The sequence below is a fragment of the Podarcis gaigeae genome, assembly GCF_964106915.1.
Source record: "Podarcis gaigeae genome assembly, chromosome: 8".
Classification (NCBI taxonomy): domain Eukaryota; kingdom Metazoa; phylum Chordata; class Lepidosauria; order Squamata; family Lacertidae; genus Podarcis; species Podarcis gaigeae.
Window position 1 is genome coordinate 87014415 of NC_139684.1, and position 25633 is coordinate 87040047.

General features: G+C 48.2%; 2 protein-coding genes across 2 annotated transcripts in view; both read right to left on the reverse strand.

Moving 5' to 3' along the window:
- The window catches only part of EXOC3L2 (exocyst complex component 3 like 2), a 51780-nt gene extending 32384 nt beyond the window's left edge, over positions 1 to 19396 (reverse strand). The window contains exons 1-2 of the mRNA XM_083753744.1: positions 19120 to 19396; positions 5515 to 6191 (exon numbers count right to left, since the gene is read on the reverse strand). Of these exons, the coding sequence (XP_083609870.1) occupies positions 5515 to 6169 (655 nt within the window). The 5' untranslated portion in view covers positions 6170 to 6191; positions 19120 to 19396. The remainder of the gene's footprint in view (positions 1 to 5514; positions 6192 to 19119) is intronic.
- Positions 1 to 25633, reverse strand: part of CKM (creatine kinase, M-type) — a 196118-nt gene that overhangs the window by 66538 nt on the left and 103947 nt on the right. The gene's annotated exons all lie outside the window — the stretch shown is intronic.

The window sequence follows — 25633 nt, forward strand, 5'->3', positions numbered from 1 at the left end:
TACCGTCACTAATGCTATTATCTCTGGCGATCCCATGTTGACTCTGCACATAGACAATGCACCCTTGTTCCGTGTTCCAAGTCACAAGGTTTTCCATCATTTCCCAGCTCCTGTCCCCTTCCTAACCCACATTCCTGCATTAGCCAGGGGCTAATATTTACAAGGTGATCAGGCTTGCTTGGAATCCACGCTTCCTGGCTTGTAAACCCCGATGCCTTATGTCTTGTGTTTAATCTCTGGTGCGAGAAACAATGTCACAAGACACACGGGGCGCGACCTGAGACATCCTGCATCGCATTATACATGGGGCCGCCTCTTGAGGCAGTTTGGAAACTCCAGCTGCGGCGGAATTTGGCAGCTAGCTTGCTCACCGGGGCAAGACGGTCTTGCACGGGCTACCAATTAGTTTCCAGGCCCAATTCAAAGTGCTGGTTTTGATCTATAAAGCCTTAAACGGCTCAGGACCGCAATACTTCAAGGACTGCCACTTTCCATATAAGCCTACCCGGACCCTGAAATCATCTCCTGAGGCCCTTCTTTGTGTATCTTCTCCACGTGGGGTCCAGAGGGTTCTGCGCATGTCCATGGCACCAGAAATCGCAGCTGTGCATGTGCAGATACCAGAAATCGTGTCTGCGCATGTCCAGACGTCAAAAATTGCTTCTGCGCAGATATGATTTTCGGCGTCTGGGCATGCGCAGAGCGATTTCCAACGCCATGGGCATGTGCAGACGCAACACACTGCGCCAGTCCGGCCCATGGACGATCTCCATCAGATCACCATCAGATCACATAGCATGTCCACGGATACAGCCTGCACCCAAAAAAATCACACACCCACTGTTGCCTGGGGCTGCAATGGCGCAAAAACGTGGTCACAAAGCACGGATCCAAATGAATCCTCAGGATTTTTGCATTGGGTCACCCCAAGTTCTCCATCAGATCACATGTCTGTGGCCACAGCATGAACCACAAAAATCATACATCCACTGTTTCATTCAAAATATTTTTTTTTCTTGTTTTCCTCCTCTAAAAACTAGGTGCATCTTATGGTCAGGTGCATCTTACGGAGCGAAAAATACGGCAATTGCCACTTGTTTTGAATCTGAGTGTGCTACAGTATTCCTTAGCAGGCCATGCAAACTGCTCTTCCAAATAATGCTTTTTTATTTATCCTAAATGACCTGGGCCTGCTTGACCGACCCCAATGAGAGCTGGGAGCCCCAAGGACATCTCACGGGTCACAGGTTGCTCCCCACCCGTAAGCTCATAGCTCCACAGGCCGAGGGGCGGGGAGAATGGGGGGCACCCCACCATCCTCGGCGCTTTGGGGGCTGGCTCTGCTCGTTGCAGCAGTGCGTGCAGCCCCATGGCGGAGAGAGGGGCGACAGAACTAGCTCCCTGCCGCAGTCCTCACCTCTCCCAGCCCCAGAAACATGTTGTTTAACTTATTGCTTCCGTTTGCTGCCTCCGCTGTGTATTTATATAGCAGCCTCCCACCGCCCTGGGCGGAACGACTGCCAGGACTCAAGATCTTCCCCGCATGGGATGGCAGACGCACGGATACAGACGCACAAGTTTGGCCCCTGCCAGCCATGGTGGGATGGAAGCCCCCTGGCGCTGGACAACCTGGGCAAAATTGGGCCGCTTCCGTTCAGCCATAGAAACCCCTGTTTCGCATCAGCAGAGAGGGTTGCCAGGTCGTTTCAGGGCCCAATTCGAGGTGTTCACGTTGGGGACCCAGGCTCTGAGGACCTGAAAACCAGCCTCCTTCCCTGCAGACCCTCTCAGGCAGGGCCGACCCACCCATGAGGCAAGGTGAGGCGATGGCCTCAGGCGGCAAGATGTAGAGGGACGGCCAGGAATGCATTGCCTACTGCAGTCTGCTCCTAGGAGGCCAGTTTGGTGGCCTCTTTGGCAGCCCCCCATGTCACCTCATGTCAGCCCCTTGGCGGAAGAGAGGGGCTGCTGCCATGGACATAGCTGGGGGGGGGGGCAGAGGGGCAGCTGCCCCCCCTATCAAGTAAACAAAAATCCTTAACTAAATGACCAATTGCATCTCAGATAAGTCCGTTCTGCCACCCAAACTTAAAGCCTGCCCCCCCAAATAAATCCTGCGTATGCCCATGGCTGCCACCCCCAGCTCAGTCAGTAGACATGAGACCCTTAATCTCATGGCCATAGGTTCCACATTGGGCAAAAAAATCCCGCCCCCCCCCACAAGGTCTGAGGGACAGTGGACTGGCCACTCTGGGGTTGTGCCCTCATCTCGCTCTATAGGCCGAGGGAGCCGGCTTTTGTCCGCAGACAGCTTCCGGGTCATGTGGACAGCATGACTAAGCCGCTTCTGGAGAAACCAGAGCAATGCACAGAAACTCCATTTACCTTCCCGCCGGAGTGGTACCTATTTATCTACCACCACTCTGATGTGCTTCCGAACTCAGCAGGGACTGAGCAACGGGAGCTCACCCCATTGCAGGGATTCGAACCGCTGACCTTCTGATCGGCAAGCCCTAGGCTCTGTGGTTTAGACCACAGCACCACTTGTTTTAAAATGTTTTCAGTACTGTGGTTAAATTGCTGTAGCCCATCCTGGGACCTTAGTTGAAGAACTAACAAATAAATAATACAAATTGCCACGTCTGGTTGCATTCGAGAGTCAGTCTGGTGCAGCGATTCGTTATAATGTCAGGCTGGGATCCGGAAGACCTGGATTCGAATTCCCCACTTCGCCATGAGGCTTGTGGGGCAGGCAGTCTAGCCTACCTCTCAGCCTAGCCTCCCTCCCAAGGTTGTTGTGGGGATGGGATGAATAAGGAGCGAACCATGTGTGTCACCTTCAGCTGCTTGGATGAAAAGTTGGGATATAAACGCAAATTCATAACTGGTTTTATAGGTTGTTGTTTTTTTTAATTAAGAAGAATGCTTTGGAGGGGGTTTCTGAGCACCGCAGATCTTCAAAATGGGTGTTTTGCGCGTCACGTTGGGCAAAAGATTTCTGCGTTGCAGGGGGTTGGACTAGATGACCTTCGTGGTCCCTTCCAACTCAACAATGCTATGATTCTGTGCTGGAACAGCGGAAGGCAGCCAGGCAGACAAGCAAGCAAACAGAGGCGTGAGACACAGTTTTATAAGGAGAGGGGGGTTTGTTTTCAGTCTTGCAATCTAGGGTGATGGAGGCTATCTTTGGCAAGCGGGCTGAAATTTTGGGAGAGGAAGGAAGGCTCTCTCCAGGCTTGCGGAGCAAAGTTGAATTGGTTCTGCATATTCATTTCCCCCCTTTGCCCTGCTCTCTCCCAGAGCTCTTGGAGTCTTTTTCCTTCCCTCTAGGCACATTCCCCAGCAAGGTCAATGGGCTGCATTTCTTACCCCTGCAATCAGCAGGGTCAATTAGGCTGGAACAATGAGCCGGGAGAACAAAAAGCAAAAAAAGAAAGACCCCTTCATTAGCTTATCCCCAGCCATAACCTGAGTAAACAGGCTGGCCCTGGAGCGAAGAGGGGAAAAAATAAAACCATCAGGTCTTGTTTCCAGTCCCCTTGAGAAGGACTTTGCAGACAGCTCAAGATCAGCTGCCAAGGCACAACTTTCAACAGCTCAACATTAAAGTCTTTTCGGTGAGAAACGGTCGAGTCGATTCTGTGAGGTTCTGAGCCAAGGCTGATCCCGTCAGAAGAGTCTTGGTTGACCACAAACTTGACATGAGCCAACAGTGTGACGCGGCAGCTAAAAAAGCCAATGCAATTCTGGGCTGCATCAATAGGAGTATAGCATCTAGATCAAGGGAAGTAATAGTGCCACTGTATTCTGCTGTGGCCAGACCTCACCTGGAGTACTGTGTCCAGTTCTGGGCACCACAGTTCAAGAAGGACACTGACAAACTGGAACGTGTCCAGAGGAGGGCAACCAAAATGGTCAAAGGCCTGGAAACGATGCCTTATGAGGAACGGCTAAGGGAGCTGGGCATGTTTAGCCTGGAGAAGAGGAGGTTAAGGGGTGATATGATAGCCATGTTCAAGGATATAAATGGATGTCACATAGAGGAGGGGAAAAAGTTGTTTTCTGCTGCTCCAGAGAAGCGGACACGGAGCAACGGATCCAAACTACAAGAAAGAAGATTCCACCTAAACATTAGGAAGAACTTCCTGACAGTAAGAGCTGTTCGACAGTGGAATTTGCTGCCCAGGAGTGTGGTGGAGTCTCCTTCTTTGGAGGTCTTTAAGCAGAGGCTTGATAAGCATATGTCAGGAGTGCTCTGATGGTGTTTCCTGCTTGGCAGGGGGTTGGACTCGATGGCCCTGGTGGTCTCTTCCAACTCTAGGATTCTATGATTCTATGATAGGAAGCTGGCTTGCCCAGTGTCCTGCCTTTGAACAGTGTCCAGCACAGCACTGCACACACCAGCTCTCTCCAAAACAGTGTACATTGTGAAGGGGCTACGACAGCCGTTTTCAAATAGGCGAAAGGCTGTCACATAGAAGAAGGAGCAAGCTCCTTTTCCGCTGCTCCAGAGGGGATGACCCAACGAGAAAGGAGATTCCGACTAAACATTAGGAGGCTTCGGAAAATGCAGAAGAGCTAGGGGGTGAACCAATGGAGGGAAAAAAGTGAATAAGCCAAGGCACGTTCGAAAACAGAAGCATTCTGTGTTGTCGGCGTTCGAAAGCCGAAACGTTCGGCAACCAAAGTTCCACTGTGTATAGAAGCAAGAACAACACAACTATACCAGAATGCGGCAGCTAGACTGGGGACTTTGGGTGCCTGCCGAGACCACATAACACCGGTCTTGAAAGACCTACGTTGGCTCCCAGTATGTTTCCGAGCACAATTCAAAGTGTTGTTTAAAGCCCTAAACGGCCTCGGTCCAGTATACCTGAAGGAGCGTCTCCACCCCCATCGTTCTGCCCGGACGCTGAGGTCCAGCTCCGAGGGCCTTCTGGCGGTTCCCTCAGTGCGAGAAGCAAAGCTACAGGGAACCAGACAGAGGGCCTTCTCGGTGGTGGCGCCCTCCCAGCAGATGTCAAAGAGATAAACAACCACAGTGGTATACCTTGGGTTACATACACTTCAGGTTACAGACTCCACTAACCCCAAAATATTGCTTCGGGTTAAGAACTTTGCTTCAGGATGAGAACAGAAATCGTGCTCCGGCGGTGCAGCAGCAGCAAGAGGCCCCATTAGCTAAAGTGGTGCTTCAGGTTAAGAACAGTTTCAGGTTAAGAATGGACCTCCAGAACGAATTAAGTACTTAACCCGAGGTACCACTGTACCTGGCATTTACAAGACATCTGAAGGCAGCCCTGTTCAGGGAAGTTTTTAATGTGTGACATGTATTTTTAATTTTTGTTGGAAGCTGCCCAGAGTGGCTGAGGAGACCCAGCCAGATGGGCGGGGTACAAATAAATTATTATTATTATTATTATTATTATTATTATTATTATTATTATTAACAACAGCTCCAACATGAAGTCTGGGGAACTCTCCTGCTGAAGAAGTCAAAAATGACAGACTCACCCGAGAGCGGCTCCTTGACCTTGACCTCGGCCTCCTCTGTGACGGGGGCTGGATCCGGCACCTCGGTCTGGCTGAGCTTCTCGACCAGCGAAGCCCTCCGCACCTTCCCTCCCAGCCCGATCTTGAGGAAGGACATGCGCTTGTCTCCCCCACCGCCGTTCTCCTTCTCCGACAGGCCGCAGTCGTGACCGTAGAGGCTCTCCTTGCGGCGGCCATTCAGGAGCTGGAGCAGGCTGAAGTCTTCGGAGTTGCGCCGGGTCTTCCTCTTCTCTGGGGTCCCCTGGTTGCCCTCCGTCAAGGGGATCATCATGCGGCCCAAAAAGGACCTCCTGTCTGACCCCTTCTCGCCGGGGGACTTCTTCTCCCCGCTCTTCTTCCCTTTGCCCATGCGGAAGGGGGACAGCCCCACCAGCTTCTCCAGCGCCGCCCGCCGCCTGTAGCGCCCCTCGGGGCTGCCGTTGCCACCACCGCCGTCCGGGGAAGGGTTCCTGCTCTCAGGGGAGTCGCTGCCCAGGAAAGAGTCTCTCTCGTTCTCCTCAAGGTCTTCCTCAAAAGGGTTGGTTCCCCGGTGGCTTTCCTTCTCAAGGATCAGCGAGCCGCCACTGGTGTCGCCGTTGGCCATTTTGAGCTTGCAGGGGTTCTTAAGGACCGGCATGGCAGCCAGCACACTGCAGGACCTGGAAGGGAAGGTGGGGAAATGGTGAAGGGGTCAAGTGGTTGCAATGGGAGAGCCTGAGGAGGTTTCGGGGAGACATTCTGAACATTTCAATGAGGAGATTTCACCCCTCCCATATCCAAGAATCTCCTGATGAGTCTGCTGATTCTCCAGAGAGGAAGAGCAGTGTTCTGCTCTCTACTTATTCTGCTCCAGCACCACATCAAAGAGTCAGTCAATCAGTGAGTGTGGGGGGGGGAGAGAGAGAGAGACTGAGTGTTAGAGATCGTGTGTAGAGATAAGGTTGCTGCTAAGAGCAGCTGCAGACACTCAGTGCAGTGCAGCATTCATTTATGCTTAGACCTCATTAAGCTCTGTATATAGTTGTATAATAGTTGTAGATAGAATAAAGGCGATATTCTACAGGGCTGCTCTCCGAGTCGTTTATACTCTGCTGTACTCTGCTGTGCGACGACTGTCTTCTTCGGATTCACTCCAACAAGAAGACAGTCGTCGCACAGCACTTTGACCTGTTCCTGGGCAGAAGGTGGTCTCTGGCAGTGCTACCCAGCTCACCTAGCCCAGTCGGGGCTGAAGTGCATGAGTCCAGTTAGTGGCACTGGCTCAAGGGCGATGCTGACATTTAATGTGTAATGTTTCCTTCTGTTTTTATATATGTTGGAAGCCGCCCAGGGGAGCTGGGGCAACCCATTCTGATGGGAGGGATATAACAACAACAGCGACAGCAACAACAATAAAACAACAACAATAATGCTTTGGGGTCTTTGCTTGTTTTTCACAGGTATCAATTTTATTTATACCCCGCCCTCCCCAGCCAAGACCAGGCTCAGGGCGGCTAACACCAGGTATAAAAACAATTGATTGAAATACAACTCAAAAAAACAAGATCAAAATACAACATTAAAACATTAAAATGCAGCCTCATTTCAGTGGAAACTCAAATCAAAAACTCAGCTCAGTGGGGATTATCAGTCCATCAGCCCTACAACCTCTCCCTCCCTCTCCCCGATCGCTGAGACTGGCCACCCAACAACACACACCCCTCCGATATCCTTACCCCAAGACACATGCTGTATATGGAACACTCTGCAAAACAAAATCAATATACAGTGGTGCCTCGCAAGACAAAATTAATTCGTTCCGCGAGTCTCTTCGTCTTGCGGTTTTTTCGTCTTGCGAAGCACCCCTATTAGCAGCTATTAGCGGCTTAGAAAAAGGGGGGGAAGGGGAAAAAAATCACAAGACTCGCAAGACTCGCAAGACGTTTTCGTCTTGCGAAGCAAGCCCATAGGGAAATTCGTTTTGCGAAGCGCCTCGAAAAACGGAAAACCCTTTCGTCTAGCCGGTCTTTCGTCTTGCGAGGCATTCGTCTTGCGGGGCACCACTGTACAATTTATCGTGCCACCAGGCCACGCAGACGTCAGTCCACAACAGCCAAGGCGTACAGATGCAGGTCACCTCAAATGCATCAATCGTACAGATGAGAAAGCAGAACAGAACAGCATTGTGCTGGCATCCTGACCCATCTCTCATGTGAGCAATCACATCCCTCCCCTGGCCTCAGACCCATGGGGTTATGGTCTCTCTGGGGCACCTCGGTCTATCACAATGGACACCCCCGAGGAGCATGAGCCTATGTGCTTCACCCATCCATGCGCTCTCTCACACGCCCGAACACACACTGCGAACGGTGAAGAATCCAATGTAATGCCCACAGGTGAGATAAGAAAAGGAAAAAGGACTTTATTTATGTATGCCACTACAGCAGCAAGAATGTTGACTGCACAAAATTGGAAAACTGGAGAAACACCAACTAAAGAAGAATGACAAGAGTAGTTGATGAACTATGCAGAACTGGCAAAAATGACAGACTAAGAGAAAAAGACAACAGAGACTTTGAAAAAGAGTGGGAACCATTCATATTACTGTATATTTGCAGAAACAAAGTCAATACCTGAGGGCAGGATTTAAATAAACATTCACATTATCAGCATCAGAAAATGTTTAGAAGATAGTGAAGTATGATGGTGTATTTACTTTCATTTTTATGTTTTTAGGTTTGATGTTATGTTATTAATAACTTTTTCTGTTAAGAGATAGCAAAGGGGGTGAAAATAGAACGAAACCAGAAGCAGAAGTTGGGGGAAGCCCTGGAGGGGAAGTCCTGGAGGGGAGGGAGGGAGGAATATATAGTAAATGTTAAGAATCTGAGATGTATGTATTGAATGAAAAAGAAAAATGAATTAAAAAAATTATTTTAAAAAAGGAAAACAACTGAACAAACACAAAACCACAGTGAGGTGGCACTGCCCCTCTCACTCTGACCTCAAAGGATTACCCTGAAGGGATGAAGCCCTTTTGTGTCAGCCCCACCGAATGGTCACCCTCCGGGTGACACCTGACGCTGCTTTTATTCTGCACTTACTCATTTACTACCTGAAGCAAAACCACCTCCATCTTTGCTGTAGCTCAAGCAAGACCAACGTCATCTTGTGACAGACGGACACCGTTTTTAATACAGTGGTACCTCGCAAGACGAATGCCTCGTAAGACGAAAAACTCGCAAGACGAAAGAGTGTTTCGTTTTTTGAGTTGCTTCGCAAGACGAATTTCCCTATGGGCTTGCTTCGCAAGATGAAAACGTCTTGCGAGTTGGTTTCCTTTTTCTTAAAACCGTTTATACCCAGGGAATCCGTGCTTCACAAGACGAAAAAACTCGCAGAATGAAAAACCTCGCAGAACGAAATTTTTCGCTCTATAAGACACACCAAACCACAAGACGCACCTAGTTTTTGGAGGAGGAAAACAAGAAAAAATATATTCTGAATCTCAGAAGCCAGAACAGCAAGAGCGATCGCTGCGCAGCGAAAGCAGCAATCCCTCTTGCTGTTCTGGCTTCTGGGATAGCTGCGCAGCCTGCATTCGCTCCATAAGACGCACACACATTTCCCCTTACTTTTTAGGAGGGAAAAAGTGAGTCTTATAGAGCAAAAAATACGGTAATTTCGTCTTGCGAGGTACCACTGTATAGCATAACCATGTGTGTTTACTGCAATTGTGCTGAAATGCGAGCTTAAGAGAGGAACAGGATGGGGGGGGGGCAAAGCATAGAGGGAGGTGTACATGAAAGTTTTAGAAGCTCGCTAGGCCCTGATATTTAAGAAAAGGTGAAAACAGAAACATGTCTTCAGCCCAGGTCTGTCTTTGCCGTTAAGCCAACAGTCAGCCCATAGCAACAAATGCCTTGCAGATCTAACCTAGGTCTGACTTATTGCACTGTTATGGATTTGGGGGTGCCCTGACTCCCCCGGGGTTTTTGGGTGCCCTGACTCCCCCTAGATTCCTGGCTGTTGGGGTTTAATCAGTGTTTAGAGAAGGAAGGTGCGCTGACAGGGGTTGTCAAAGTACAGACTACACTGGCTTTCCTGTTCAGGAGTTGATAGAGGTGCGATTAAGAAACAAAGAGACCAGAGGACAGGACCATTAAGAGTGATTAACAAGGCAATTACTGTCCTTTATCCGCCCTGAGTAATGGGCAGAGATAAAAAAAAAAGTTGGGAGGGAGAGGGCGCCAGGGTTATGGGGAGCCTGATGTCAGCACAGGAAAAAAGTGTCCTTTTGCCGCAGGTTTTTGGAAACAGCAAAAGCATGTGGGGCAGTAGAACTCCATGGAGGCTGGCTGGGAGTGTCTGAAGGAGCGTCTCCAACCCCATCGTTCTTCCCGGACACTGAGATCCAGCGCCGAGGGCCTTCTGGCGGTTCCCTCACTGCGAGAAGCCAAGTTACAGGGAACCAGGCAGAGGGCCTTCTCAGTGGTGGCACCCACCCTGTGGAATGCCCTCCCACCAGATGTCAAAGAGAAAAATAACTACCAAACTTTTAGAAGACATCTGAAGGCAGCCCTGTTTAGGGAAGCTTTTAATGTTTAATAGGTTATTGTATTTTAGTGTTTTGTTGGAAGCTGCCGAGAGTGGCTGGGGAAACCCTGCCTATGGGCGGGGTATAAATAAATTATTATTGTTGTTGTTGTTGTTGTTGTTGTTGTTGTTGTTGTTGTTGTTAGGGAGAGATTGGGGAGCGTGGCTGCCTTCCACTCTGGCCCCCCAGCTTTGATGAAGCTCTAGGAGAAGCAACCAGAGACACTCTTTGAGGTGTAACGTTCTGCACTCCCTCCATCAAAACTCAGGTGCACATATGGGTAAATAAAACGTGGCACTGTGGGTTAAACCACAGAGCCTAGGGCTTGCCAATCAGAAGGTCGGCAGTTCGAATCCCCGCAACGGGGTGAGCTCCTGTTGCTCGGTCCCTGCTCCTGCCAACCTAGCAGTTCGAAAGCACGTCAAAGTGCAGGTTGATGAATAGGTACTGCTTTGGCAGGAAGGTAAACAGCGTTTCCGTGCACTGCTCTGGTTCGCCAGAAGCGGCTTAGTCCTGCTGGCCACATGACCCAGAAGCTGTACGCCGGCTCCCTCGGCCAATAAATGAGATGAGCGCCGCAACCCCAGAGTCGGCCATGACTGTACCTAATGGTCAGGCGTCCCTTAACCTTTATTGCATTTATACATACATAATCTTACTTGTATGCCACCTTTCCACTGTTCAAACCATGCTCTGGGCGGTTTACGACATGAAAAATCACATAACTACAACAGAAGTCGTCATAAACCATGTCAGAAAATAGACAACCGAATGAAACCACTTCCATCCTAACCATTTTTCTCCAAGGAGCACAAGGTGGTCTGCATAGTTCTGTTAGCCCCCAAATGGAAAGTGAGCCTGTTCCCACATAGAGAGGATTGGCAACTTTAAGACGTAAGAATATGCAGAACTTGAAGGCTTAATACGCAGAATAAGAGAGCAAGAATAAGGTATATTTAAAGAAGAGTGGAGAATAATTATTGAATACATGGAAAATAATTGTACACAGCTCAAAACGCTGGCAGCATGAAGATAAATTAAACAGAGTAAACAATACTGGATGTAAAATCGATTTGAATGGTTATAGCAAAATGTGCAGGAATGTATGATTTGTGATATGAACCGTGGAAGGAGAAGAAGGAGAAGAATCGTGGATGTGTTAAAGTTTGTAAAACATTTATTTTGAAATGAAAAAATCCCTGTAAACTCAATTACAGTGGTACCTCGGGTTACATACGCTTCAGGTTACACACTCCACTAAGCCAGAAATACTGCTTCAGGTTAAGAACTTTGCTTCAGGATAAGAACAGAAATCGCGCGGCGGCAGCAGGAGGCCCCATTAGCTAAAGTGGTGCTTCAGGTTAAGAACAGTTTCAGGTGACGTACGGACCTCTGGAACGAATGAAGTACTTAACCCGAGGGACCACTGTAAAAAATTTAAAAAAAAATAAATGGAAATACATCTGGGGCATATGGGGCACCAGGAAAGGCGGCCCACTGCTTGACCATTGCACCCCTCTGCAGAGACTTGGCCGGGACCAGGGACCCACAGTGTGGGAGTAGGAAGTTTATGAAGAAGGGATCTTCCACACTGGGAATCCCCAAAGCTGGGCTGACCCAAAGTCAGCATACAGGAAGCCCTACCTGAGTTTCCATGCTCCTGTTGGCAGAAGGGGCTATTTCGCTCCTGCTTTTTCACGCCAGCCAGCTGCCAGCTGAACCTCTCTGTGTGTGGAAGTGTCTCAAATGACCAGCTGACAGCAGATTTACCTGCCTCTCTATGGACCCTCCCCTTGCTGCCATGTGACCTGCCTTCTCTTAAAACTGCCCTCATTCTGGGAAGGCAGAGGGGAGGGGACCCTGCAAGAGAGATCCATGAGACCTTTTGCTTTCCTTCCTTCTTTTTAAAATCCTCTTTCTGACTCTTGTTTGTCCACATCGCAGCTGCAACACATACAGAGGCTACAATCCAGTTTCAGAAATCTCTCTCCTCCCTTTTATCCCCATGTAAATGCTCCCGTTTGCGGACACCTGCTTTGGATGCAGAAGGTCCTGGGTTCAGGTGCTGACAGCATCTCCGGGTAGGGCTGAGAGTGCCCCCTGCCTGAAATCCTGGACAACTGCTGCCAGTCAGTGTAGACTGAACTAGGTGGGCCAGTTGCCTGAGGCTAAGGCAGTTTCTTGCACCCGTATAGTTAAAGCTATGGTTTTCCCAGTACAGTGGTACCTCGGGTTAAGTACTTAATTCATTCCAGAGCTCCGTTCTTAACCTGAAACTGTTCTTAACCTGAAGCACCACTTTAGCTAATGGGGCCTCCCGTTGCTGCCGCTCCGCCGGAGCACAATTTCTGTTCTCATCCTGAAGCAAAGTTCTTAACCCGAGGTACTATTTCTGGGTTAGCAGAGTCTGTAACCTGAAGCGTATGTAACCCGAGGTACCAATGTAGTGATGTCTGGAAGTGAGAGCTGGACCACAAAGAAAGCTGATCGCCAAGGAATTGATGCTTTTGAATTCTGGTGCTGGAGGAGACTCTTGAGAGTCCCATGGACTGCAAGAAGATCAAATCTCTCCATTCTGAAGGATATCAGCCCTGAGTGCTCACTGGAAGGACAGATCCTGAAGCTGAGGCTCCAAGACTTTGGCCAACTCATGAGAAGAGAAGACTCCCCGCAAAAGAGCCTGATGTTGGGAAAGATGGAGGACACAAGGAGAAGGGGATGGCAGAGGATGAGATGGTGGGACAGTGTTCTCGAAGCTACCAGCATGAGCTTGACCCAACTGCGGGAGGCAGTGGAAGACAGGAGTGCCTGGCGTGCTCTGGTCCAGGGGGTCACAAAGAGGCGGACACGACTAAACGACTGAACAACAACAACAAAGGCAGTTTCTTGCATTCCTACACAGTCAGTACTGTACGTGTTTCTGGCATTGTGGCCCGCTTGAATGCCAGGGGTCTTAATGAGAATCCCTGCTGTTTCTTTCCGCTCAGGGTGTGCTCTGATGGGTGGTATGAATCTGGCCTTGGGGTGGGGGTGGGGGGCCTGGAAGTCAGGCCGTTCTTCCAGAGCAGCTGGCCATTTGGGAGACCCTGAGTCATAATTTCGCAGAAGTTCTGGGAGACGAGGAAATTACACAGCAGGATGGAGAGGCAGGAAACCGTTTTTTTCTCAATGAGAAGAGCCTGTATGTATATACGCACAGCAGAGAGTCGCGCTCCTTATAATGTCTAAGCGACTGAAGTCCAGCACCCCTGTTCTCACAGTGGCTGAGCAGCTGCCTCTTGTGGGAGACCAACAACCAGGATCTGGGCACAAGAGAAACACTATCTCCTAATGGGTTCCAGCAACTGGGATCCAGAAGCATTTATTGCCTCTGACCAAAGAGCAAAGTACGTTTCCGAGCACAATTCAAAGTGTTGGTGCTGACCTTGAAAGCCCTAAACAGCCTCTATCCTGTATACCTGAAGGAGCGTCTCCACCCCCATCGTTCTGCCCAGACACTGAGGTCCAGTGCCGAGGGTCTTCTGGCGGTTCCCTCATTGCGAGAAGTGAGGTTACAAGGAACCAGACAGAGGGCCTTCTCGGTGGTGGCGCCCGCTCTGTGGAACGCCCTCCCTTCCATCAGATGTGGAGGAAATAAGCAGCTATCCCATTTTTAAAAGACATGTGAAGGCAGCCCTGTTTAGGGAAGTTTTTAATATTTAATGCTGTATTCTTTTTAACACTCAATTGGGAGCCGCCCAGAGTGGCTGGGGAAACTCAGCCAGATGGGCGGGGTATAAATAATAAATTGTTGTTGTTGTTGTGGCTAGTAGCTATTGAGAGCCCTCTCCTCCTCCATGAATTGGTCCAATCCTCTCTGAAAGCCACCCAAGAAATAGGAACAACAATACATATGTGGTGGAGGTGTAAGGAAATTAAGAAATTTTGGATAGTAGTACATGAAGAACGAAAGAAGATGTTGAAAATATCAATAACAAAGAAACCAGAGACATATCTTCTTGGACTGATAGATGAAGAGAATTTTTCTATATGCAAGTACAGCTGCTAGAATAGCGATTGCTGCTAGGTGGAAGTCACAAACGATACCCATAAAGAAGGAATGGATTTGTAAACTAAATGAATATTTAATTTTGGCAAAAATTAACTGCTGTAATAAGAAATCAGCCAAATCAAAAATTTAAAAAGGAGTGGAAACGTTTTGAGTGTATCTTTTTTTGAGTAATATTTTGCCCTATTGCTCAAAAAAAGATACGCTAATATGCCTAGATTAAAATGTGAAGTACTGGAGGGAAGAAAAATTAGTAAGGAAAGATAATAAGAATATATAGATGATTTGAGAAGACTGTGGAATGCAAAGATTATTGTAAATTGTATAATGTGGAGGAAATCGAGTGGGGGTGAAGTGGGAGGAGGGAGAAAAGAATAATATGGTGGACTGAGGAAATATAAATGTAAATGTATGGGAGGGATGGGGAGGAAATGGTGTTGGCTTTGGTACATTTGTATTGTAATGTAATATGTGAAAACCAATAAATAAACAAACAAACAAAAAAGAAGAAGAAACCACCCAAGTTGGTGGCCATCATGTGACAAGGAGTTCCACAGTTTAACCATGCACTTCATAAAGAAGTGCTTCTGTTAAGAGAGAGAGGCAGAGCAACTTTTCCCCATCCACTTTCTCCGTGACAGGCATAATTTTGTAAACTTCTAGCATGTCGCCACTTACTTTTCTCTAAACTAAAAAGTCCCAAACTCTGCAAGCTTTCTTCATAGGGGAGCAGCTGTCGCTTCTAAAGAGCTACACGTGAGGCCTTGTTGTATTCTTAGAAGCCAGAGTTCCCCGACCCAGTGCCCTCCAGACATCATGGATTACATTTCCTATCAGCCCCAACCAGCCCTGCCACACTGCCACCTGTCCCAGAATGATATGACTGGTTTCGCAGCCGCTGAGTTGCAGTCTTCACTATCAGCGCCAGGCAGCAAAGCCACATGACCGGCGTCAGGTGACTTGGGCTGGTAGGAGCTGTGGTGTGGCTTCCTTTTTTCCTTTTTGCACTGCAGCAAAAAAATAACCCCAAGAACATTGGGGCACCTTAATAGAGAGGCGCTTTAAATCTGCCACAGCAAAATTGTTGGTCCCTAAAAAGCCCAAAGCCTCTCTTGTTTTTTCTCTCAAGGCTGAGCTCTGGGGAGCCCCAGCATAAATTCAGTCCCGTTGGCAACCTACCGTATTTTTCGTTCCATAAGACGTACGTTTTTCCTCCTAAAAAGTAAGGGGAAATGTCTTTGCATCTTATGAAGCGAATGTGTGGTCCCTGGAGCCGAATTGCCCAGGGACAAAAAGCAGATCATGCTTTTTTTAAAAAAAAAAAAGAGGGAAGGGGGTGTTGAAACAAAGCCGCCGATCGGGAGGGATATAAAGGACGCTTGAGATAAAGGAGGCTGCCTGGGAGTGGGGAGGTAAAGACAGTGAACTTGCAAGGAGAGGAGACAGGAAGATTAAAGCAATGAGGAGAGAAATTAGAAGAAAAGGAAGAGCAAAAGACTGTTCCAGCTAAGGAAAAGACACTAAGGCAAACAAGAGGGAAGGGAGTGTTGAAAGGAAACAGCTGATCAGCTGATCAGCAAGCGATTGGGAGGGAGATAAGGGACTCTAGAGATAAAGGAGGCTGCCTGGGAGGGGGGGAGGTAAAAGCACATGAATCCTCAGGATTTTTGCATTGGGTCGCCCCAAATTCTCCATCAGACAATTTGTCCATGGCTACAGCCTGCACCAAAAAAATTATACATCCACTGTTTCATTCAGAATATTTCCCCCCTTGTTTTCCTCCTCTAAAAACTAGGTGCATCTTATGGTCAGGTGCGTCTTATGGAGTGAAAAATATGGTATATGTGGGCATCAACCATCCTCTTCCTCCTCCTCCTTGAGAGGAGGCACATTCATTGCCAGGAGCTGTACCTAAGAGGCAGGCAGACTGCAGGCTTGCTGAATTTTACTAGGAACCCCCCCCCCAAGAGCCCAGTAGCCATACAAGACATAACACTTAGAATTTAAGGGCAGAATGCCTCTGACCATTCGCTATGAGCCTGTTTCCATTCCAGGACAAGATATTCCACACAACTCCTGACTCCAGCTCAGGTGAGCATAGCAGTTTTGTTGTTGATGTTACGAAACAGTCGAGAGTCAGAAAATCCTTCTCGACCTACAGCAAACCATTCAGCGCAAATCACTCTGCACACCTGCAATCGGCGCAAAATTTTGGAATGGGCAATGCACCTTATATGGAGGGAGGTTTACCTGGGACATTAGGCCTGGCAAACAGATGTAAAGTTCTGCCAATGGGCTGCAGCCCTTCTCCCCACTTTAAGATGAATATACCCCCCAACCCCCCCCACTTGTGATCTGCAATAGATGGAGGGGTGGGGGAAGAGGTGCACACACCTGGACTACTCACCTGCCTGGGGCCTGATATCCCGCCAAAGTAGGCTGAGAGACTTCAGAGAAGTGTGACTGGCTCAAGGTCACCCAGCAGCTGCATGTGGAGGAGCAGAGACGCGAACCCAGTTCCCCAGATTACGAGACTACCGCTCTTAACTACCCAGAGATTGTGGTGCTCTGTTGCCTGGCTGCATGGAGGCAAGCAGCAATTTGCAGGATATTTCCCCCCCCCCCATTTTATTGCAGTTATATCCCACCCTTTTGTTATCCAAGGAGCTGAAGGAGGCATGCATGTCTGCCCCCTTCCTCATTTAATACCCACAACAACCCTGTGAGGTAGGCTAGACTGAGAAGAAGACAGCCCTCCGATGTATGGAGGATATATTACACCGCTGAAATTAGCTAAACTGTATAAGACAAATAATAAATGTTGGAAATGTAAAGAAAAAGAAGGAACATTTTATCATATGTGGTGGGAATGTAAAAAAGTAAAGAACTTCTGGGAAATGATATATAATGAGATGAAAAAGGTGTTAAAATATACATTTTTTAAAAAACCAGAAGCATTCTTACTTGGTATTATAGGTCAGGACATTAATAGGCAAGATATTAAATTTTTTTTATATGCAACAACTGCGGCAAGAGTATTGTTAGCCCAGAAATGGAAACAAGAAGAAATTCTGACGAAAGAAGAATGGCAGATTAAATTAATGGACTATGCAGAATTGGACAAAATGACAGGAGGGATTCGAAACCTGCGGGACCAGAGATTTACAGAAGATTGGAAGAAGTATATGAATTATTTGAAAAGCAACTGTAATTAACAAATTACGCTAGTAGGACTACAAGACGTTTTTGTAAGGCGAAATATATGAAGTGTTACAATGTAGAAAAAGATAGAGATATTGGTTATGAGTTTGAAATGTAATAGGGAAGATAAGAAATGCATACTGAGAGATTAGATTGGAATATTTTCAGAGAGGATTGATGGAAGTCAAAAATTTGAATAAGATGTAAAAATATGTTTAATTACTGTTGAAAATGATATGTTTAAAAAACTAATAAAAATTTATTTATTTATTTATTTATTTATTTATTTAGAGAGAGAGAGAGAGAGAGAGAGAGAGAGAGAGAGAACACAGCCCTTGCTAGAATCAGATTTTGCCAGAGGTGGGAGGGAGGGATACTTTCAAGGAAAAGAAACTTGCAACTCTGAGCAAATGGAAATAGGGCCATGCCGGTCATTCCAGAATAATTTTCATATGAGGGGTTACTGCCTGAGGGGTCCCCACATTGGAGGCAGTGTGGTGTAGTGGTTGGAGCATCAGGCTAGGAACTGGAAGACTGGAGTTCAAATCCCCCCACTCGGCCTCTTTCAGCCTAACCTACCTCGCCAACCAAGGTCCGTATAGTTAAAGCTATGGTTTTCCCAATAGTGAGAGCTGGAACATAAAGAAGGCTGATCGCTGAACAATTAATGTATTGAATTATGGTGTTGGGGGAGACTCTTGAGAGCAGTGGCGTAGCGTGGGGGGTGCAGGGGGGCTATCCGCACCGGGCGCAACATCTGGGGGGGCGCGATCCATGGGTTAGGGGGCGCAAATTACTTGCCTTGCCCCGGGTGCTGACAACCCACGCTACGCCACTGTTTGAGAGTCCCATGGACTGCAAGAAGATCAAACCGATCCATTTTGAAGGAAATCAGCCCTGAGTGCTCACTGGAAGGACAGATCCTGAAGCTGAGGCCTCAAGACTTTTTCCACCTCATGAGAAGAGAAGGCTCCCTGGAAAAGACCCTGATGTTGGGAAAGATGGAGGGCACAAGGAGAAGGGGACGGCAGAGGACGAGATGGTGGGACAGTGTTCTTGAAGCTATGAACATGAGTTTGACCAAACTGGGAGGCAGTGGAAGACAGGAGTGCTTGGCGTGCTCTGGTCCAGGGGGTCACGAAGAGTCGGACACGACTAAACGACTAAACAACAACCTCACAGGGTTGTTGCGTGGATTAAATGAGGGGGAAGAATCACGCCAGGCACCTTGAGTCGCCGGGAGAAAAATGCGGGATATAAATGCAATCGGTCATTAGGACCGGGAGACTCTGTGCTACAGCCTCCCCCGAAACATAATTCATCACAAAACTTCGCAAAAATATACCTTGGCATTTTGCAGTGCGCGCGCGTAAAACTAAGACTCTGCGCGACGCCTGAGCGTACATGCGCTTGTGCATTTATCCACATGCGCTCGGGGGAGACTTGATACACACACCCCCTTACCCACCCAGAGTGTATCCTGGCGGGGGGGGGGACGGGGACGGGACGACCCGATCCTGAAGAAGGGCGACTCTAGCAACTGATGCGCGCAGCGTTTCCCACGAAGCATCCCCAGCCGGCAAAAGAAGAGGTGAAAAAGGACCGTGGGAAAATGTGGGGGGAACAGGGGGCTGCTGCGCCCTGGCTGGTGGGAACAGCTGGAGATCAAAAGAGCAAAGAATACCATTTAGCAGCAGTGAAACCTGCACCTCCAGGAAACTGCAGGGGGGCAGAGGACGGGGGCGCAAGAGGAGGACCCTACCTGATTCGTGCGTCCTTTGGGGCAATCCCTGGAGCTCAGTCCATTCTCTGCGCGCTCGACTCCTCGTCTTCCAGCTCTGTGCGATTCCTCGGTTGCTCTGAAGGAGGAAAGCGGAGGTGGGGACCTGTGAGGCGAAGGAAGCTTGGGGCTCGATTCTTTGTCGTTGTTGTTTTTTGGAGAGGATGTCCCTCCCAGTAGCCTTGGTAGTTAAAACTGCTGCTTTATATAATCAGGGAAATCGACCCTTCTGGCGCACTTAGCGCTGCTGGGTCAAGGAGCTGCGCTCCTTTTTTTGAGAGGGAGAGGAAAACCTTCGGATCAGGGCGAGGGAGAATGTCCGTGATGTGTTTTCCCCCAGCAACAAGGCTAATAACTGATGCGTGCAAAGTCACAATAAAGGGTCTCCTGACCATGGGCAGAGTGCCCTTTCCTTCCGCCTTGCAAACGAGTGGACACAGCTCCCCACCACACGTACAGGTGTTTTTTTTTGGGGGGGGGGCTATTAATGTTGCTTCATTCAAAGGATTCCCAAAGCAGCTTGCAAACGATAAATAATAAGAATATAACAGAATACCACAAACGCAGCACAAGTCATATAGAATAATTGACAAATCGTCAGTGAAACAACTGCAATCTATAAAACACTGTTAAAGCAACAGCTAAAAAAAAAATTAAGCTAAGCGTCACAATTAAAGCAAAAGTCCTATTATATGATTCACAAATCAATACAGCATTTAATCGATAAATCAGTTTTAACAACATTAATGAAACAGCAAGCAGAATCTAAACCAAAGGCTGAGATGTCCAGAGGGGCATCTCAGAACCCTGCTTTTTGTTTTGAGAGCACTGCCAGCATTTGCACATATATTATGATTCTTTTTTATTATTTAGGCATCTTTCACCCTCGGGCGGTTTAGAGCATTAAGACACAATGCTAAAAACTGCTTAAAACAGCTTACAGTCATGAAACTAAAGGCTCACACAGTCAGTTTCCTACAGGATGTGAACAACCAAGCAATGGCGTAGCGTGGGGGGTGCAGGGGGGGCCGGCCGCACCGGCCGCAACATCTGGGGGGGGGCTCGCACTCGCAGCTCTCTGCCCCTACCTGGCTCGAGTGCTAAAATCCACAGGTTACTTGCCTTGCCCCGGGTGCTGACAACCCACGCTATGCCACTGCAACCAACAGTTGAGCTGTATGTATAATTTAGCATATTTTTGGGGTGCAAATCTGCATCCTGGACCTTGTGCACCGACCGCCCCCTTTCCACCTGAGTATTTGAAGTGCCTAGCAGTGCCTTTGCCTACCATGAGGCCAGGACAGGTGGCTGAAGGTAGCAAGCCGCCGTGGACCTGTAATTTTTAGACAAAAAGCCGGCAAGTGGAGATATTAGAGAAGTTCATAAAATGATGTCTGGCATGGAGAAAGTGGAGAGACGAATGTTCGTCCCCTAACACTGGACATCCAGTGAAGCTGAACCCTGGAAGATTCGGGACACGTAAAAGGAAGTACTTCTTTATGCAGTTAAACTGTGGAACTCCCTGCCACAGGAAGCAGCGATGGCCACCAAATTGGATGACTTTAGAAGAAGAGTAGGCAAATTCATGGAGGAGGAGAGCGCTCTTGATGGGCGCTAGCCAGGATGGCTGTGTGGCAGCGATGATTCTGAATCCCAGTAGCTGGAGGCCACAGGAGGGGAGAACGTTCTCATGCTCGGATCCTGTGTGCGAGGTCCTGCGTGCGAGGCATCCACTGAGCCCTCCATTAATAATAATAATAATAATAATAATAATAATAATAATAATAATAATAATAATAATAATTTATTATTTATACCCCACCCATCTGGTTAGGTTTCCTCAGCCATTCTGGGTGGCTTCCAACAGAATATTAAAATGCAAAACCTGTTAAACATAAAAAGCTTCCCTAAACAGGGCTGCCTTCAGATGTCTTCTGAATGTCAGATAGTTGTTTATCTCTTTGACAACTGGTGGGAGGGCATTCCACAGGACGGGTGCCACCACCGAGAAGGCCCACTGCCTGGTTCCCTGTAACTTCGCTTCTTGCAGTGAGGGAACCGCCAGAAGGCCCTCGGTGCTGGACCTCAGTGTCCGGGCAGAACGATGGGGGTGGAGACGCTCCTTCAGGTATACTGAGCCTTTGAGGCTGTTTAGGGCTTTAAAGGTCAACACCAGCGCTTTGAATCGTGCTTGGAAACTTAAGGCTCTTTTGCACCTCTTGTTCGTGCCAATGAGGCTCAGGCAAGCCGGATAACTGCCCAGCTCACGGGAACCAGCGGGCTAGAATTGGTTTACCCTTTGGAATTTTCCATCCCAGCCTTGTTTGTGGGCAGGCAATCCTGCCCTTGGAATCTCGTGCTTCAGTTGCTACTTGAGTGTGTCTGGGCAGACTCCCTGCCCCTGACACGCAAGCTCATCTAAGCCAAGTCTAGCCCTCTCCTGCCACCCTGTGGACACTCCTTTTGGGGGAAAAGAACAAAACAAAATAAATACTTTTATGCAGAAAGTGGGTGCCATTTAAATAACATAATAGCAGCAGCAGAACAAATGAACCAGCAAGGTCGAAGTCAATTTTGTTGTTGTTGTTTAGTCATTTGGTGGTGTCCGCCTCTTCGTGACCCCCTGGACCAGAGCATGCCAGGCACTCCTGTCTTCCACTGCCTCCCGCAGTTGGGTCAAACTCATGCTGGTAGCTTGCAGAACACTGTCCCACCACCTCGTCCTCTGTCGTCCCCTTCTCCTTGTGTTATTTTTGCCATCTCATTTTTGACCACATCTAACTTACCAAGGTTCATGGTTCTTACATTCCAGGTTCCTATGCAATATTTTTCTTTACAGCATTGGACTTTCCTTTCGCTTCCAGTCAATGTCAATATCACCCCCCCCCCCCAAAAAAAAAAGATAAGAAAAGAAAAGCAAGAAAAAGAGAGAGAGAGAAGAAAAGAAAACACGACATATTCTGATCGTCTTGTAGGAGCACTCTCCGCGTGTCAAGAAAGGTAGCAAAAATCCCATGTTTCACCTGAAAACAAAACCATACTACAGTGGTACCTCGGGTTACATACGCTTCAGGTTACATACACTTCAGGTTACATATGCTTCAGGTTACAGACTCCGCTAAACCAGAAATAGTGCTTCAGGTTAAGAACCTTTGCTTCAGGATGAGAACAGAAATCATGCTCTGGCGGCACGGCAGCAGCGGGAGGCCCCATTAGCTAAAGTGGTGCTTCAGGTTAAGAACAGTTTCAGGTTAAGAACGGACCTCCAGAACGAATTAAGTAGTTAACCCGAGGTACCACTGTATAATGTTGTGCAAGGGCACCAGTTGGTGTGGAAGCAATGCAAACTCAGTGTGGCCATGTCTGGGCATGGGGTGGGGGCTGTATGGCGTGGGGCAGGGCGAAACAGCATGGATCAGTTTGTCATTGGTCACAAGAAAGGAAAGTCAGGAGATAGAATACCATGGTCTGTCCAGAGGACAGGACGCTGTCCATCTCTCAAGTGCTTCGATATTAACATTCAGTTAAAACGAGTCTAACCAGTAAGGTCACAGCCGGCCCATACATTTGATGAGAGACAGTGTGGTGCAGTGGTTAGAGCAGAGATTTCCAAACCATGCGTCGCGACACGTCAGTGTGCCAGCTTGCAGTGTGCAGGTGTGTCGTGCAAGTGCTCCCCAGGGCTTGAAAGGGGTTAGTTCAAGCTCCGGTTTGCTAGTAAAACTGAATTACTGTGTCGTGAAATCAGGCATGTGTAAAAGGGGCGTCACCAAGAGGAAAAGTTTGGAAAGCTCTGGCTTAGAGTGATGGGACTCAGACCTGGGAAGCAGCAGGGCTCGGATACTCATTCTACCCGGACACTGAGGTCCAGTGCCGAGGGCCTTCTGGCGATTCCCTCCCTGCGAGAAGCCAAGTTACAGGGAACCAGGCAGAGGGCCTTCTGGTGGTGGCACCCTCCCATCAGATGTCAAAGAGAAAAACAACAGCTACCAGATTTTTAGAAGACATGTGAAGGCAGCCTTGTTTAGGGAAGCTTTTAATGTTTGATGCATTACTGTATTTTAATATTTTGTTGGAAGCTGCCCAGAGTGGCTGGGGAAGCCCAGCCAGATGGGCAGGGTATAAATAATAAATTATTATTATTATTATTATTATTATTATTATTATTATTATTATTTCTCCCACTGATTGGCCATGAAGCTCCCTGGGCGGCCAGTCACTGCCTCTCTCAGACTGACCTACCTTGCAGGATTGTTGTTGGGATTAGATGAGTAAGAGGAGGACCGCGTAGGCCACTGCGAGCTCCTTGGAGGAAAATATGGGATGCAAATAAAATAAACAAATAATGCAGCCCTGGACCGCTGGCACCTAGCCAGGATGGCTGCGCTCTTCCTCCACATGCTTCTGAATCCCAGTTTCTGGAAACCACAGGAGGGGAGAGTGTTGGTCTTGTGTTCGAATCCTGCTTCTGGTTTTCCACTGGGACATCTGGTTGGCCACAGCGAGAGCAGTGGGCTGGACCCGATGGGCCACTGGTCTGATCCAGCAGCCAGGCTTTTTCTTTTGTTCTCATGGAACCTCCAGGCCCAGAACCAGTCTATCTGGATTCCTGGGTTCTTTTTTTCCCTTCAATTTTTTTTATTGATTTTCCAGAATTTTAAACAAACAAACAAACATAAATCTTAGCTGTACTTACTCCAACCTTAGTAACATTGTTAAGTGACTTCCTCGCATCCCCCGGCTGAGTTTCAGTGTATATCGTCGTAACAGTTTTCCGAAACCAAATTTCTCATAAAAGTTAACTTAATCACTTAACATCTTTCTTTCTTTTCATTTTAACTTTAAACATATTATTCCCTAAGATCACATATTTAAATCCTAAGCCTATCTGGTATTTGCAAGTTTTTCCAATTAAGTTATCTTAGCATATTTAACTCCATGATCACTGCAGATGGTAACAGCAGTCACGAAATTAAAAGACGCCTGCTTCTTGGGAGAAAAGCAATGACAAACCTAGACAGCATCTTAAAAAGCAGAGACATCACCTTGCCAACAAAGGTCCGTATAGTTAAAGCTCTGGTTTTCCCAGTAGTGATGTATGGAAGTGAGAGCTGGACCATCAAGAAGGCTGATTGCCGAAGAATGGATGCTTTGGAATTCTGGTGCTGGAGGAGACTCTTGAGAGTCCCATGGACTGCAAGAAGATCCAACCTCTCCATTCTGAAGGAAATCAGCCCTGAGTGCTCACTGGAAGGACAGATCCTGAAGCTGAGGCTCCAAGACTTTGGCCACCTCATGAGAAGAGAAGACTCCCTGGAAAAGACCCTGAATTTGGGAAAGAATGAGGGCACAAGGAGAAGGGGAGGACGGAGGACGAGATGGTTGGATAGTGTTCTCGAAGCTACCAGCATGAGTTTGACCAAACTGTGGGAGGCAGTGGAAGACAGGAGTGCCTGGCGTGCTCTGGTCCAGGGGTCACAAAGAGTCGGACATGACTAAACAACAACAAAGCCTATTTAACTAAATAGTCTTTAAATTTCATTCATACTCCTCCTCCTTCTGGTCACGGACTCTTCCAGTCAGGTCGGCTAGCTCCAAAAAGTCCATCATCTTCATGGATTCCTGGGTTCCTAGGGGCATTTGGTCCACGATGAGAACAGGAGATGGGCCTCCCCTGGCTCTTCTTATGCCACTGCAAGAGCCCTGAGATTGAGCTGCGCAGGCTGTTGCTGCAACTCAGAAAGGCTTTTCCAGCGGCCTTTGTTTTGTTGCCGATGAAAACCAGCCAGAAAGAGACAATTGGCCTGTGTTGCCTCCCCAAGCTCAGTCCTTCCCCAGCTCCAGTATTGTCTCCAGGAGTCCAATTTCAAGACGGGAACCATCCATGGGGACTTCATATGCCGCTGGCCACGTGCGGAGAGAGGAGTCTGGTTGGACGTTGGCCAAGCCCAGACAAAGGCCCAGTGAGAGAGCCCTGAGGGACGCCTTGCCGCTCAGCAGCTTTCCATAACTGGGTGCCCTCCAGATGTGTTATTGTTATTCGTTGCATTTGTGGCCTTTTTATCCAAAGAGTACAAGGTCTCGCCACAACAACCCTGTGAGGTAGGTTGGGCTGAGAGGCAGGGACTGGCCCAGGGTCAGTTTCAAGGCCTATGGGTGGGGATGTGAACCCTCGTCTCCCAGGTCCTAGTCCCACACTCTAACCACTGTGCCACACTGCCTCCAGTCCAGAGTCATATTCAAAAAAATTCCCTCTGTAATATTCTTCCTGCAAGCTTCAATTCTGGTTCATGTGTGTTTGTTTGTGTTATGGTCAAGTTTAGTGGTGAAGCACAAAAGATTTCATCTTAAATCCCTCAAGACTGAGAAAGTCCGTGCTCTAAGAACCCGCAGAACTGCTGGAGGTCCCTGCAGGCCTGCCTTTCCCCAAACTGGATGTCCTCCAGATGTTTCAGACTACAATCCCCATCAGCCCCAGCAACATGCAGTTGTTCTC